The 17,563-nt window shown below is 35.6% G+C and overlaps 3 protein-coding genes across 3 annotated transcripts; 1 reads left to right on the plus strand and 2 right to left on the minus strand.

Annotated features, from left to right (window-relative positions):
• Positions 1-947: 947 nt before the first annotated feature.
• On the minus strand, positions 948-4,772 carry LOC105249335 (scavenger receptor class B member 1). Its single transcript, XM_011254713.3, has 4 exons — positions 3,818-4,772; positions 2,475-2,749; positions 1,845-2,088; positions 948-1,587 (listed from the first exon to the last, which is right to left on the minus strand). Exons 1-4 carry the CDS (start codon positions 4,499-4,501, stop codon positions 1,258-1,260), a joined length of 1,533 nt encoding a protein of 510 aa, XP_011253015.1. The 5' UTR covers positions 4,502-4,772; the 3' UTR covers positions 948-1,257.
• Positions 4,773-8,294: 3,522 nt separating this feature from the next.
• On the minus strand, positions 8,295-11,278 carry LOC105249333 (ATPase family AAA domain-containing protein 3A homolog). Its single transcript, XM_011254712.2, has 4 exons — positions 10,949-11,278; positions 9,905-10,379; positions 8,810-9,833; positions 8,295-8,660 (listed from the first exon to the last, which is right to left on the minus strand). The coding sequence occupies exons 1-4, from the start codon at positions 11,151-11,153 to the stop codon at positions 8,523-8,525; spliced, it is 1,842 nt and encodes a 613-aa protein (XP_011253014.1). The 5' UTR covers positions 11,154-11,278; the 3' UTR covers positions 8,295-8,522.
• A 566-nt stretch (positions 11,279-11,844) lies between these two features.
• On the plus strand, positions 11,845-17,449 carry LOC105249332 (mucin-5AC). The gene is made up of 5 exons (XM_011254711.3): positions 11,845-12,941; positions 13,126-13,706; positions 13,783-14,319; positions 14,502-16,928; positions 17,141-17,449. The coding sequence occupies exons 1-5, from the start codon at positions 12,106-12,108 to the stop codon at positions 17,305-17,307; spliced, it is 4,548 nt and encodes a 1,515-aa protein (XP_011253013.2). The 5' UTR covers positions 11,845-12,105; the 3' UTR covers positions 17,308-17,449.
• The last annotated feature ends 114 nt before the right edge of the window (positions 17,450-17,563 follow it).

Here is a 17,563-nt window from a genome sequence, read left to right on the forward strand (position 1 = left end):
CAAAAGCTCGCTTCTTTCTCTTCTTCATTTCTTCATTTCTACATTTTTCTACATATAATGCTATATCAATTAACGAAATAACGCGATATGTTAAAACACCCTATTTGTATCTCGCTGTCAAGATAACGAGTTAATTGAATAGCCGTATGTAATACGTACTACTACTACGTGTCACTACTTAATTTTAAGTACGGTTGTTCATTACATCGGTAGTACACATCGTCGCACATAACACACTGTTGCGGTTGGCAACTATTTGATAATAACACGACAAATGTAATGTCGCGACAGATTGCAGCCGTCTACATAATTACATATAATTTCGATTCACTTAAAACCTTAATCATAACTTGGCCGCGTTGCGAATGTCTTTATTTTCACAATGCAACGCGGTACGTCAATTTATCGTAAAAAATGCTAATCTATCAACAAGGAGCATAAAGTCCATGAGATTGAACTTTACATTTTTTGTCCAATTTTACTGGATCGATTACATATTTTCGTTGTAATTCTGCAATAGTCATATAAATAAAAGAGATTTCGTATTACATTATTTATAGAGTTAGCTTAGATATTTATTTTATTTTGTTCTTTTTTTTAATTTTCATTATTTTATTTATTTTTTTACAATATAAGAAGGAAAAAAATGTTCTCTCTCTAACTTTACAAGTAGAGACTAATATTTTTGTTTGTCATTTTTTTAAGATGTTTGATATGGATAAAAACGAAAATTATTCTAATTAGATTTGTAAACGCTAACAAATCATTCGGCAATTAAATTGACCAACATAATGCGATATTATCAATTTAACACGGAAGAGTGATATTTTCATGTCACTTATCGATTGTTATTATATTGAAATTGTTTCTATAAATAATAATAGCAAAATCTCTCTGTATATATCAAATTGGTTGATATAATTTGCAATGTACATTATTTTAATTGCACAATATTATTAATGTTACTAAATTCTACACTCAAGATGTTATTATAAATTCCGCTTATAATTTTACGGAAACCTAAGTTTTTCACATAATATCTTCTCTATTCCAACGAAATATCGACTCAAACACGATACTTTAAAAAACATTTTTGATGAAAATTTAAGAGATATCTTAAACTGTTTAAGAAATTAATTTCTTTCAAAAATTAATTTCTTTCATTTGCATTACCTCAGAATTCGTTTTTCTTCTTGGATACACTCCCTTCGCATGTACCTATTTTTACTATCGATCAAAACGATTCGAGAAGATCGTTTATTTAAACGGACGATTTTTTTGAAGAATCTCTGCCTCTGCTTGTTGGACGTGATATTTCCAAAGATAGGTGACCAGAGCGCTCAAGGAGAGCATCATGACTATGAGACTGCCCCATTGTAAAGCCATCTCCACATTGGTCACTGTGAAATACGCGGTTTGAAAGATGTCCAATATGAATTCCGGAACCTTGTCTACCCCAACTTCTATCCAAATGAGCGGAAGAATTGTGCCGTCCTTCAGATTTCCAAGAAACGGTACGCCAATCGCTTTTCGTACTTTCAGATTTATTTGCATTCTCGACCAACCGGCCATGGGAACCGCAATGCGCTAAACACAAAATTTATTCGATTATTTTAACAAAAACAATGACAAACAAGATTAATGCTGCTTCCCAATTTCTTAACATAAATTATAATTATTAACATATATGATATTATTACGCTATTATAACATAATGTTATTAATTCTTATAAAATCAGATTAATTAATCGTAAAATTTTATTAATACTTTGGTATCTCTGAATATTAACAATCAAATAGTCATTTACATAATAATACTTAAGAGATAGAGCGCCGAGACATACCGGATGTAAATCTATGTAGGATTCGTGATCTTCCTGTCGAGGATTCAAGCCATCTATTTGTTCTAGTAAGGATTTGTCAGCGCCATAAAAATGTGGAAATGATGAAAGCAAAGGTACGCCATCATTGCATGCGGAAACATCAAAGAGTCCCGCCGGCGGGCAAACTCTTAAACCGTTTACTTTCGGGCAAAAGCATTTGTTTTGCGTGTCCGAAAGATTGAACGCGTTAGGTGTCAATTTATACCTGAGACAAACGAAAATTGTGTTATGTATAAAGTGATTTCATTTTCAATTAATTTATAATTTATAGTTTTTAGTAAAAGTTATTATTGTTCCTTTTCACACATATAACTAGAATTTACTAACAAATTTATTTCACAAGAAAAATATTTGTCTATAAATATAAAATTTTATATTTATAAAGAAATAGAATATTTTATTATATTATAGAAGCAAATAATTTGATTATAAGTAAACAAAAAAAAATGTAAATAGATTATTATTTCAAAATAAACAAATATTATCTATTAATTAAAAATATAAAATATTAATTAAATAAAATATTCTAAATAATGTTTTATATCCTTTTATACGCATTGTATTATGATATTAAATACAAATTAACTTTACCGTAGAGAAGGTATGCCATGAGTGATCACTTGTTCGGCGAAGTGAAGAGGTAGATTCCTGCACAATTCATGAGAATACATGTAAAGGGGTTCACTTGTATTTTTTATTAAGTATGGTGGAAACATGCTGCCATCGCTACCCATGATTCTATCGCACTTCTCATCACCCCAAATTTTCCGATTGTTTATTCCGTTCACTCGCTCGATCATGCCGAGATTGTGAAGATCTTGTGATCCCGTATTCATTGTGATATAATTTTTATTGACGCCGCTTTTCTACAATCAAAAAAATACACAGCTGAAAAAAACTTGGCTATATATATTTATGTATGCATGTATCATGTATTATGTATATACGTATATTGTTCTGTGAAAAAGACTAAAGTCGAGATTTAGCGTCTCTCTACACACAGAAAAAAAGGACATTCTTGTTTTAAAAATATATTTAATTTTAATGAGAAAATCTTGAAATGAGATTATATTGCATTAATTAAAGAAAAATATAATTTCTTGAATAATTGCTTACTTGAATGAAACCATTTTACATAGTTCAATCAAGAAAAATATATTCTTATGATTTAAGATTTAATTTTCTTGAATAGAAAAGAAACAATGTTAGATAGAAAATAACATTTTTAAATCAAAGATTATAATTTTCTTAAAGTAGAATTAAATAATTATATATTCTTGAGGTGACAATTATAATATTAAAATAAGACTACAATAAAATTGAAATTTAAAAATATTAAATTCTTCTAAAAAGATTATAAATTGTTGCGTATATATAAAACAATGAACGCGTTAGTTTATGTATATAAGTTTTGATTAATTTTTTTTTCTGTGCAAAAATGTTAATGCATTTTTATAATGGGATATTACGATAGAGACACTATTCTATTGTAATATCTGTGCTATTTCTATTGTAATATCTATTTTCTGCGAGAACTGGAATATGCGAAAATTTATTTTTTGTTTTTTTCATAATACAAATAATTATTATAGAAATTACATAAACATTTTATATCAAATATTTGTTATATAAACACTTCTATTTTTTTTAATATTGCGAATTATTCCAATTTATGGATAATAGCGCAAATTTATTATGTAAAGATCATATTGCAATAAAATAAGTAAATTTTTTATACCGAATACATTCGTATAAAGCTTCTCTTGCTACATATATACATAATTCATAAAATATTTTTTCTATAAATTTATTTTTTTCGTCAAATAAATATATTTCGAGAAAATAAGTAGTTTTTTTATTAAACACTTTTATGAAAAAAGAACTTTATTATATTGAAAATCTCTCCACACGATTATACGCAGTTGTATACGTACTGTAACTAGTAAGCCGAACTTGTCAAATGATATATCTCGTTTGAACATCAAAAATGGTTTAACCATGTGAAAGAGACTATTATCGAATCCCCAGAGGAATCCACCAGCTGTCACATTGATGAAGGTTCGTTCTCGTAGAGTCGATAATACTGTGTTTGTAAGGAAACGAATTGCGAAACTTGAGTCCCGGACAAACGCGACGATGAACATCATCGGCACATTCGGCACCACGACGACGTCGTTCTCGGAACTACCGTCTGCCCACACGTACGATGTCTTCTCCTGGAAGGTCACCGTGCCATTCTCGTGCATCACCACGTTCACGCGATCCTTCGTCTCCCGGTAGACATAAGGACCAAGCTCTTGGACGCGCAACTTGCTGGCCATGCCTGTCTCAAACTCCCTCACGTTTGTATAATTGAAGATGCGAACCCGGTATTCAAGCTTGACAGGCGGATGTTGCCACAAGTTGAAACTGCGAGTGTCGTTCTGCAGTTTCATCTGCGAAAACACTAAGTTGGAGAACGTGTCGGTGTACCAGAATACGTAGAAACTGACGAAACTCATCAGGAACATGCCACAATAGACCCAAATTAAGCAATTGTAAAGACGATTGCGTCGAGTGCAATGATCGATCGCCTTCTTTTCGATGTCGAGTGCCGTGTCTGCCACCGAGATCGTCATGTCGATTCGTAGATTCGCACGATAATATTCACAATATTAAATTTAAATTTCGTGAATTTGATCGATGATCAAAAATAGAAAGAAACATAGGGTATGTCTCGAGATATCGCGATCGAAAATAAATATCTTTTCTCTCATCGAAGCTTAAATCAATCTGAAGAAAACGGAAGACGAATAGCTAGACCACATCAGATAAGAACTTTGAAGTAGGAGCAAACAGATAAATCGACGTCGATGGGCAACGTCTTCGTCGAACTGAACTAACGCTTAAGTGAACTAACAGCGTACAAAAATCTCCCTACTCTTTTTAAAATCGAACGATAACCTTGTTGCAGAGATGACCTTTGATGCTTAACACCTCCGATACACACAGTTCGGTAACAAGTTCAGAGGCAATCGCATGCTTTTCATTCTTTCCTCGCTCTTTTTTAGATATGGGAAAACTACCTGAGAATTTAACATAGCAGGTAAATTTTCCTAAAAGATCTTTGAAAGATCTTTTAACGGAAAAAAAACCTTTTTCTTTTTTTCTGACATTTGTATGAACAATTGTTTTAAGTGAGCCATAATTCTTGCTTCAATTGCACGCAATACTTCGAATGATGTAGAAATAAATAAGAAAACGAATAGAAGAAACAATAAAACAGAGAGAAGAAAATCCATTGTCAAGGTCGTTGTTGACTAGCGGATGTTCAATCTTCCCCACAAAAACATGTTTCAAAGATAGCGTCAAGTATAATAGGATCTATTTTTGCATCAACGAGTGCAAACGTAATAAATTATTTAATTGGATTCATTGTCAAACGTTAAGTAGGAAGTTGTGCCGGATGAGGGATCGTACGATGCGTTTTATCACAGAAACGAGAAAAACATGATTCTAGATATATCCCCACTTAAGGAAATCAATGGAAACGTCAAAGCTATCTAATAGTTATATATAAATACATACATGAGAGTAAAACCGATCAAAAATCTATCGCGGAATAACGTGATTCGAATTATTTTCGGACCTAGATACCTATGTATCTTTTTTTTAAATTAATGTTTCATTTAAAAATGTATGAAAATTTAATTCTAAAAATGTACTAGATATATATAATTGATTATATATATATATATATATATATATATATATATATATATAAGTAAACAGTAGCTTTATATAATTAAATCATGCATACACAGTAAAAAATAAAATGTAAATTATAACATTTTTCACATGTCCCAAAAAGTCCACTCTAAATTTTAAGTTAAAATAACTCATTCATCGTATGTTACTTACTGACAAACTAAAAATGTTAAATAATTGACACAATATATTTATTTTTGTTATTGTGATTTTAAGTGTAATGTAAAAATAACATACAAATTAATTAAAAATTACATGAAAAAATAGTTACAATAATTCGTAAGAAATGTTGAAGATGTTAACATATAATAGTAATTATTTTAACTTAAATTATTTGTAAAAGAAACATTTGATCTCAGTAAATTTGATTATTTCTGTACACTGAAAAAATTGTATTCTCTCAAGAAGAGCCTCTTGGCCTATTTTAGTATATATTCTAAAGTGGCATATTTTTAAGTTGAGAATACAATTTTTTCAGTGTATGTCAAAGTTCAAAATTATTTGAAAATTCACTTTACCTTTTTTTAGAATGTTAAACTGACTTTGAGACATATATGAAGTGTTAAGTTATGAAGTTGACATAACACATGAAAACGTTATAAAAATAATAACGTATAGGTTGTATGTTAATTTTACATTGAAGTACTATCAAAACGTGGTAACACAAGAAAATTTTAACATGTGGACAATTTTTTACTGTGTAATCATATAAGACAGCGATTTGCAATAATAATGCTAGTTCAAATTCTAATCTAGTTTTACATAAAAATTTTTATGTAAAAATGCTTTATCTCACTCTCGCTGGAATCATGCATCGAACGCATGAAAGAAATACATAATAGTGTCAAAAGAATATAAATCCCGTAGAGATATATGTAATGCCAAGATGTCACATAGAAAAGAAGATTTCACTCGATGTATGCTATTTACGGTCAATATATTACATAATAAAATGTTTACAAGATATTGTAATTCTAATGAAGCAATATGAAGCATAATTATAAAAAATGCTTTTTAATATACATATACATATACTAATATACATATATGTATAGAATGTTAATGTTAATATATTAGAATGTTATTTACGTAAAGCATACTACAAATTAAGTGACTTTGCATATTGAAATGTAATTTCTAGGAAGTATATCTTTCCGATGTTTGCTCATTTTTATTTATTATTTTTCATGGATAATATAACGCCGTCTTGCATTTGCTTTCTCTTTCGATTATGCAAATTCATAGAAACATTACGAAAAGATAAAATAATCAATAGAAAAAATTAATTAGTTTAAAACCATATATATCCAAGACAACCAAATATATATTTATTTGCAAAAATATGTTCTTTTTCTAAAGTATTTACTTTTCTTATAGATTTTAGAAAATTGTTTAAATTTATCATAGTTTTCATATGCAATATGTAATTAAAAAATATTAGAAAAAAAAAGAAAGATTTTATGTGATTCTTTAATAAAGAATCTCTTGTATTGATTTGTTGAAACAGTTTTAGACCGAATATTATTTTCGACATCATAATTAACTTTAAAAATGCATGAAAAGTATAGATAAACAATTATACATATAAATAAAATTTTTCTTAAAAATCCTATCATCTTTCCACAAAGTTCGCCTAGTTCAATACAAATAATAGTAATGCAATTGTGCTAATTGTGTTGCTCAACGTGACATGAAACATGTTCATCCTATCGTAAAGTATTATGACTACTGGATGGCCTCTTCACCCGCGCATCATCAAGGTTCGTAGTTTTCTCTTACGTTGTCTTTAATGGCGCACTGATACGCAGCGAGTTCTTATCTCGGTCGCGTGTACATAATTACGCAAGGGTAACCGGCTCTAATATCGTGATCATATCGAAAATGTCTGACAAACACACCCGTGTATACGAAATTGCAAAAAAAAATCGTCAATACAAAGTTCGCGACGATGCCGACGATGATTTGATAGTCGAATCGAATGTCGTAATGTTGACGTAAGTTGTAAGCGACGATAATAATAATCTCATCGCGGGAATTTACGAGATAGCAAAAAAACTTCGATTTTTAACGTACAAAATGCGTTAAAATTATTGTCTCACTTATTTTCTCGAAATAGAAGAGATTAAATTAATAGATGGATTCTCTTATATATATATGATTGCTTCTACAAGTTTTCAAATCTTTTTGTTTTTTTCTTGATACAGAAATAATTGTGATATCGATTGCATTCTTGTAATAATATTTAATCTCGTCGCATCCTTTTCTGAAAAACCAAAGATAATTGATAAGGAAGTTATATGTTCAGTTATAGAAAATGTTTCACTGTTGTATATAAAATATCTTTAACGTTCCTTAAAGTCTTAAATAACTGCAGTTCTAAATTACTGCAGTAATCACAATAAAAATTAAAAAATTGAAATTTCAAATCATTTTTGGCGAGCTCAAAGTTGTATCTATCTGTTTGTGTATGTGCGATATTATTGTTATGACTGCAAGCTGCAAAGCTTCGATATTTGCCACTTTTTTTCAGTAAACACATAAATTAACATAATTGATAATTCTTCTTGAAGACGCCTAAAAAATTATCCGTAATTTACAAGGCTCAATTTCATTACAAATTTCCATGTTATCACAATAGAAGAATGGTGAAAGATGATGACAATCCTTTATAGAATTATGATTTAATTGTCCTATGTAAATGTACATTTGTAACAAGTGACAAATTTGCAACCAATCGAGAGTCCCATAAATTTGTTTGTGTATTATAATACAAAAATCGCCAGAATAATCTTTTTCCAAGCGGCATTTGTACTTTTAATCCTTCCATATTTTATTGATCTTGCTATTATCCTGATCTTTCAAAGACCATCTATTATTGCGTCTTACAATTATCTAGGCAGTAGCTATTGTGTTTCCCGGACATGGTTCTATCGCTGGAATTTTTGAAGTTGTCGAACGAACAACTGCATCATCCTCCGTGGCATATATTGATTTCGATTCTTGCTTTTCTTGTTCACTTTGCCATTGTACCTGTATCATAAGCAGCACACCATTAATAAATTTCATACATTTCATATATTTCATGACTTTCATAAAATACAAGCATATTTATAAAAATATCATAATAAAATGTTAAACATATTTTAAATCAGTTTCAGAATTTTAGTTTTAAAAGGTACCTTCTGTTTGTGTTGCTTAATGGCTTCGAGACATCTATACATGACCATTTTTTCCGTTAATACACCATCCTCGGAGGCGTAGGCCGCTGCTTGCCAAGTGACTCCAAGTTTTGCCAACTCTCGGCCAGACATTCCTTCGGTCAGATCAGCCATCTTGCTACACAGCGAGCTGTAGTCGAATTGTGCGACTTTTAGTCTCTTATTACCCTCGATCGCCGGCTGCAAGACAAACTTGTCAAAGTACAGGCGGACTAGACGTTCGCGTTCCTCGCGACCCGGAAGACGGAACTCCACCATTTCGTCCAATCGATCGTTTACCGCCCAATCAAACTGCTCGGGCGTATTCGATGCAAGCACCAGCATAAACTTGTTACTTTGTTCACCAGTTCGATAGAGAAACGCGTTCAACATCGCCCGGAGATCTTCCGAGATATGTTCGCTCGAGCGCTTTCTTAGGAACGCGTCCGCCTCGTCGATGAACAGCAGTAATCCCTTTCGTGATGTTAACGCCCAATCGAACACCTTGTGAATGGCAGTCACGCCGTCTCTGCCCAACGGCGCCAGATCACCCCCCGTAACAATCGCGTAATCCATACCAGAGTGTTCGGCCAGTTTCTTCGCGAACATAGTCTTACCGGTTCCAGGTGGACCATGCATCAATATATTTCTATACATGCCACGATTATACTTAGTGTTTTTCGTGGCTATTGCGATATCGCGCAGCCTTTCCTCGAGTTTTGGCGCGAGAATCACGCCGGATAGCGCATCAGTTTGTTTCTTTTTCAATTTCTTCACCGCTTGAACTGGATGCTGAATGGTGTCGAGGAACGTAAATCTGGATGTCTCGCGCACCAACGACGGCTTCCCTAAGCGAGACTCGATGTAGCGCGACGCCACACTGGTCGAGCCCTTGGCAGTGTATATTCCGAAGGCTACGAGAGACAAACCACCCGCCGCTGCGAGGATTTTGTCCCAATCTTCCAGTAGAGCCTTGGCTCCCGAACCTAATACTGAACCAGCTGTTCTAAAAGATACAATAATTATGAAATGAAATTTATATTTCTGTAAATAAAACGCAAGTAAATGGTTGCTTACTTTATAGATTCTAAAACGGTAATCCTCTTTTCCGAGGCTTTCAATCTAATCTGTTCTAGATTAAGATCCTGATTTTCTCTGTCAATCTTTGCTTTGGCCTTTAATTCCGCCTCTAATTTCCTCATCTCGTTCTTATGCCTCAATTCCATTTCATGCTCTATTGTAGCTTTTCTCATAGCTTCTTGTTTGGCTACCGATTCCTCTTGCCTTCTCAAGTTTTCGTCATTCATTTTTTGTTGCTGGATTAACTGATCATCATAACGCTTTCTAGACAATTGATCTTGATACTGTGCCCTCATTTGATGCTGTTTTGTCTCTTCTTGCATGGTTTTTCTTCTTTCCTCGCCCTCCACTCGCTTCTGCTCCGCTTTAAGTTGCTCAATGCTGGCTTCATATTTTTTCATTTTAGCCTGCATTTCTATTTGTCTCGTGGTTTCCTGCATTTTAGATAGATCCAAGGCTTCTCTTGCATGTTCTATATATAAATTATTTTACCATAAATATTTCATAATCTTACAAAGAACATCTTTGGCATATTCAACAATTAATAAATAGTATAAATTTAATTTATATAATGATACAATCAACTCTATATATTATAATTTCTAAAATTAGTATTATTGTAATAGAAAATCATTTCAATTACATATTTTATGTATCCTCTTTTATATTTTACATATTTTCTCTCTCAAAATATTAGAGCAAAAAGAATATTAATATTTTTTGCAATATCATCATGTATTGAGAAAAACGTATATGCAAAAATTTCACGAAGACATAACTACTGAGTAATCGATAACAATAAAATATTGTCATCGATTCGTCAGTATCATTTGCGAACATTCGTCTCGTGAATATTTCATAAAAATCTTTATTCGCTGAATCAATCGATGCATTCATCGCGAAAAGTTGCATCATCGCGCACGCGAGGTACCCCTCCACCTCGTGTGCGCGTCCATCCTAACCTCTGGAACCGCTGGCTTACATAATTGCCCGCGGAAATGCTTTACGCGAGAGATTGTCAGGAAGAAGGAAATGTCATACTTGATCGTTCGAGATCCTTGGCGGCCGAGGCGGCTCGTTCCAAGGCGGCCGAATCGAACCTGTACGCTTCCATTTGAGTCTTGCCGACCCTCGGCGGAGGATTTCCTCCGGCATCGCCGCCACCGCCCGCGGGTGGCGGTTGCGCGACGAATTGCGTAAAATCCTGCGGTGGCTGCGAATTACGATACCCGAATAACCACGACATTTCTCCCCGAGTTCGACCGGCGTACTCCCAGTGAGGTTAAGCTCTCGTGCGTCTCTCTCTCTCTGGCACGCGCGACGTTTCGGAGATTGTCACGTGTGCGTTGCTCCGGTAGCGCCCACCATTACTACCTGCGATTAATCGAACAACAAGATGATTCAATACATTCGTCAATGAGTCTGTTCTTTTTAGCTGCACTGCTGTACTAGTGCAATAAGTTGGAAAGAGACAAACATACTTTCTTTCGGGCCCCCGATTGATCACGTCGCCAATTGGCCAATTCAAAATAGGACTCTCTGATTGGTTAATCGTTGCTGGTTACCCTAGGCACAGGTCGATATAATTGGCTGTGGTCAATCGCAACGTGGTCAAACGGGATGCTCCCCTTTCTTTCACTCTAACTAATTGCACTAGTGCAGCAGTGCAGCTAAAAAGAACAGGTTCAATGAAGTGACCAATCAGCTGGCAGCATGGCAGTGGCTGATTGGTCAGAGGCTACGCTTCCCTTGCCCCGCGAGAGGGATCGTGGAACGAATTGTCGCGGAGTGTACCTTTAAGCCGGGTCTACAATAATTTAAACCCTAAAGAAACTGACCAATTACTTTCGTATCTGATCTAAATTATTTCTGCACTCTCTGGTGTAAAAAAAAAAAAGAAACAGATTTGACAGTGAGCTTGCGCAAGGCGATAGGTAGGAATTGGTATTTTAAATGTGGAGAAAGGAGAGATTTTTTTCGGACTTCTTTAAATGATTATGCCCTCTCTTCGCGCGTCGCGAGGCGGGAGAGGAACGAGGGGCCCTCGTACTCGACGTTTCCCGCCAATCGACGGCCGCCAATTTGCATATCGATGTATATCGATGATCTCATCGCTCGTGGGCAAGTTCCGACAATTGCGGTGAATGTGCTCTTTTTCAAACATGGGGAGGTTATCTTTTTGAACAACTAACAGTACTATGTGGAACCTCGGTAACCGCGCTGCCGTGGTGTTGACGTTAAGCGTGACGTGTGGGTGCGTGCTGATTTGCAGCGCCTGGGGCGCGATCCTGGCGTTAGCGCTCACCCTGTTGTTGGTGGTGTACGCGTGTTATTCCCTGCTCGCAAACGACAGTCTAGTGTCGCCGCACGCGTATCAGATACTCAGCTACCTGAGCGAGGCGGTCCACGAGCTCGGCGCGGCGTTCCGCGTCGCCTACGGTTACGGTACCGGACAAGTGCGTAAGCTCGGGCAGAGTGCGAGCCGTTGTTACCGCGAACATTTTCCGTTCAGGATGCCTAAGCGACGCGCGAGCACTTATCAGTTGAGCAGCGATCCTTGCGTCGCCGTCAAGCGTAAAGACTCCTCGCCATCGACCTCTGCCTCGTTCTCAACCAGGTTCAGCTCGATCGGCCAATTGAGCCCGATCCCGCATCATTCGCGCGTTGACGACGTGCTCGTGGTAGACGGTAAGTTCTACGACGCCGGCGACAATGATCGTTTGTCGAGGAAGCGACAGCAATCCGTCTTTGGCAAGCACACTTCCACGCCAGTGGAAAGGATCAAACCCGGTGACAGAGAAGGGAACTATAAAAACGGCGACGTCGATCCCGAATCGCGCCAAGTATCTTCTAAGAGGATGTCTCAGTCTTATATGTCCAGCTGTGGTGAGAACATCACGCAGTTTAGTCCTGAGGGCTCCCCATGGGGCGTGAGTATCAGTCCTACCATGCGCCCTAGACCAGCAGGTATAAAGACAGTTCAGACCGTTGCCGGACCCTTGTTAGCATCGACAAGATATAATATCGATCCAAAGTAAGTATATCTGGAAATTTAATTTCAATTATATCTTTTCTTATTCGTAATATAAAGAATATCATCTTTGATACTTCTCTATAAATAGATATAATAAAATTGTAACAAATTTTTATATATTTGTGTCAAGGAACATTTTATATTTAGAATTATTACTTATATTTTATTCTTTTTCATGAATAAGGGTCTATACGGATGTGACATCACCAGGTCTTACAACAAGATTAACCAAGTATGCTACAGAGGCAAAGAGTAAATTGATTCATCAATCTCAGTATGGTGCCGGGCAGTTTCCAAAAGTTAATCTTTATGCGAGTCCAATTCCTCTGCTGAATGCAAAATCTACAAAGATGAGAATGCCTGTGACAGTAAGGGTAGCAGCGCCAGATGTGACAAAGTATTCTCCACCTGAAAGGCAAAAGATTCTGTCTAATATTTGTCACGCAGAGAACAGGTCACCCACGAGTGTTGTACAAGTTTTAAAAGAAATATCATTAAAACGACATGCATCAACGGAGGATGTCAGTTTTGATGTTGCTAAGAAGCAAAAAACAGACAGTTTTTTCAATGAGGAAAGAGAATTAGTTTTGGAAGAAAACAAACAGAAACGTAGCAGGGACGAATCGTCCAAATCGGAAGAGGATCTTTCTCCTCAAAGTAAACCTGTCAGACCTGCAAAACGTACAAAAACACGATCTTGTTACGATATCTTGAATTCATTGAGTTCTAGTATGCATGTTGCTACTGGTGTTAAAAGAAAAGCAGGCAAGTATTAAATTTTATAATTATGTTAATAATTTTTATATTTGATACATAAATTTTTATTAATATTTTTTCACAGTTGATTTCTCACGTAGTGGGACACCCGATTTCGAAAAGCACTTCAAGTCATTGGAAAATCCACATTCTAATAATTCTCCTATTGTGCTGCAGTCTCAAAATTTAGATAGAGATCATACAGATAAATCTGAGTCAAAAGAAGTATATTCAAGAAATCTTGAAACACTCGATTCTAAAAGAATGCAGGAATTTCCACTGGTGAAAGGAATATTGAAGTCATCTAACAAAGAATCAAGAAGCAATTTAAACAAAGCAACGTCTGTAGTAATTCACAAAAATACAAAAAAAGATGTCACCGAAACTAATGATATCAAATCCGTTTCATCAAAATTCGTCAAATTAACAGAAAAACTATTTATGAGAGCCGAACCTGAACGGAACGAACGATTGAAATCGCTTGTAGAAGAACCAACTAACATAAAAGTCAAGTTTGCAACAGATAATGTAGAAGAGATAAAGAGGGACGACATACGAAATATGAGGCAAACTAATATGAAGGCGAGACTACAAAGTATGTTTGATGCAATCTCAGGAAAAGGTAAATATAATAAAAAAATGCTTGTCTTGTGTCAGATCATTAATAATTTCTCATGTAAGAGTACCAAATGCTTCTCTTTCTTTAATATTTTGATTTAAAGATTTACGGGAAAGAAATATTATTACACTCTCATCTTTTTCTCCTCATTATCTTTATAAGAACTTTTTTATTTATGATTTCAGCTGAGAATAAAATCAATCCAGACGTCGTGATACAAGCGGACGATATTAACGCGACATTTACGCCACCAATCACATGTTCGGCCACTTGCGCGACTCTTAATTCTTTGACAACCACGACCAATATCAATACTACTCCGCTTTCTACTGCGGCTATTATTCCAAGTGGTAGTTTTTCTTCATCGAGTCCTGATGCGAAACTTGGTACAAAATCGGTCATAATTTTCAGTGCACCGAATGCTACACCAAATACTACACTGAATACTACACCGAATGCTATACCGAAAGCTACACCGAAAGCTACACCGAAAGCTACACCGAATGCTATAGCGAATACTAAAGTGCAATCGAACGTGCCGTCAATAAATAATAATACTCTTAAAACAAAAGAAACAAATGATCAAGCGAAAGTTGTACCAATTACACCCGTGATTGCGAATACAGAATCTTTACAGAAAATTATATCTTCGACTCCAAGTACAACACCAACTTTCAGTTTCGGCAAACTTGCTACAACGCCGAGTAATTCATTGCCGAACTTTGGTACTAATATATCTAATAACAATACCTTTACATTAGCTGCTACTACCACAATAACATCTCCATCAACGTCTATTAATTTCTCAGCGGCCAATAAAACGCCATCGAACTCGACATTTGCACTTGTGACTTCTAACGCTACGATTGAGACGAAAAACATTATTTCTACAAGTGCATCCGTTAATTTATCTACTAAAATCAATACTACACAGGCTAATCCTACCTTCACTCTCGCTAGTGGCAAATCCTTTTCGCATCCCGTTGCGATCGCTCAAAGTACAATATCAAGTTTATCAACTCAATCCACATTGCCAGTTAAAACTTCACCATCAATCAGTATCACCGGCTTTAACAATAATACAAGCACTACATCAAATAATCTCACAACAACAACATCTGCGATTCCACTTTCATTCACTTTTGGAAACAACAGTACCGTTTCGCAACTTCCCAAGTCGAATAATTTCATGTTGAGTCAATCTAATAGTAATACTCAATCGAAAGTAAACGCTTTTGGAAATTCTTTGAGCCAGACGACATCATTGCCCCAAGTTACGACTAAATCTTTTAATTTCACATCTAATATTTTGGTGACGACCACTGCAAATAACCCATTTACGAATATTACAAATACCACATCGTTAACGACATCGACATCGACCGGATTATCTAATGCACCTGCGTTCTCGCTTAGTACATCCACCACTACTTCAACATCTACTTCATCTACCAGCAAACCTCTGTTTGTTTTTGGCACTTCCAATACTTCAAACACGACATCAACAACTGCAGTTCTACCAGTTACAACTGCCAGCAATATAACCAATTTCAGTGGGATGAAAAATAATACCGTTCTCCCGTTTGGTGTGTCTACCACGACTATCACTCCGCAATTTAACACACCTACAATTACTGTTCCACAATTTGGTGTACCCACCACATCCATTTTCGCTACTACATCGAATACAACGACGAGCACAAATATCTTTGGTTCGACTAGCAACAGCCAATCATTTTTCGGAACCGCATCAACTGTACCAGGAACTACAGGCATATTTAACAATCCAACGACTACGGTGCCTTCAATTTTCGTTACGACAACCAATACTGCAGCTTCATCAAACAGCACGATCAGTTCCAATTTATTTGCTAATGCTAATACCAATTTGACTCCAACGACCACTACATCTTCAATGTTCGGCAGTGGCACGCCAATTTTCGGACAGACAAAGCTTTCGCCGTCCTTCGGAACAGCAAGTGGCATGTTTGGCAGCACGACATCATCGTTGTTTAATTCAACCACACAAGTCGTACCGACCACATCCACATTCAGCATCACCGGAAACGTTTCTACCGGTACGATCACCTCTGGCTTTGACAGCATAAACAACACGACACTCGGGTTTGGAACACCAAACGCAGGAACATCGCAGACAACATCAGCTTTCGGCAGTACAACCACTATGTTCGGTTCGACCGATAAAACCACGTCGATTCCCCTGTTCGGAACGAACACTACGCAGGCTAGTGGAACTTTCGGCATCGCTTCGACGACGAGCACTTTCGGCACGCAAAATCCTACGAATCTCACGTTTGGGACTGCAGCAAGTAATAGTAATATATTCGGTGATAATAAATCTCCCTTCGGCGCAACGCCCGCGACCACTACCGGCTTTGCGGGTACATCTACATCGTCTTCGATTCCCACCTTCGGTACCACTAATGCTAATAATGCGAGCAATAACACAAATACTATGTTCGTCTTTGGAAGCAATCAGAAGGATGGGCAACAAAATACTACATTTTCTTTCGGATCCAATTTTGCTGGAAGCAATAATTCTACGGCTGCATCATCTACTCCGTTCCAATTTGGATCTACTTCCAAATCAGGTAAATTTTTAAATAAAAATTATTTTATTATTAATATAACTATGTAATCATATAAAGAAAATTGAGTCATATGTGTAAACGAAATTTTAGATGAAAAGAGGAGAAAATTGTACAAGCTCCTGTTCTAAAATATTATTGTTACTTTTGCTTATTCGTTTCTTCAATATTCTGATATTCAATTATATTAATTGCAATCACTTTTGTGTTTTCAGCACCAACAGGATTTAACTTTACCACACCACAGCCAGCGACTACTACTCTTAATTTTGGAACATCAGCAGCACCGACCTTCAATCCTTCGACACCTGGTATGTTCAATATCGGGAGTGGATCTACCGCGCCGCGATCTAGGACAATTCGTATGCGAAAACCAAGATGATGGAGAATGTAAACGTCGCTCGTTTGAGTGCATATTTTTGTTTGAAATATATATATATTTGAAGTGTTTATTCAATTATATTATTTTATATATAATTTCGTGCGGATATGAAACATATAATTAATGCACATACCACATTCGATATTTAATAAATTTGATAAATAAATCATATAATACAAATTATATATTGTGAAGATAATAAGTAATAAGTGGGGTTTGCCACATTTCTAAAAGTATGTTCGGTAACGGGATTACT

Source organism: Camponotus floridanus, unplaced genomic scaffold (genome assembly GCF_003227725.1).
Source record: "Camponotus floridanus strain SB8 unplaced genomic scaffold, Cflo_v7.5 scaffold45, whole genome shotgun sequence".
NCBI classification, from domain to species: domain Eukaryota; kingdom Metazoa; phylum Arthropoda; class Insecta; order Hymenoptera; family Formicidae; genus Camponotus; species Camponotus floridanus.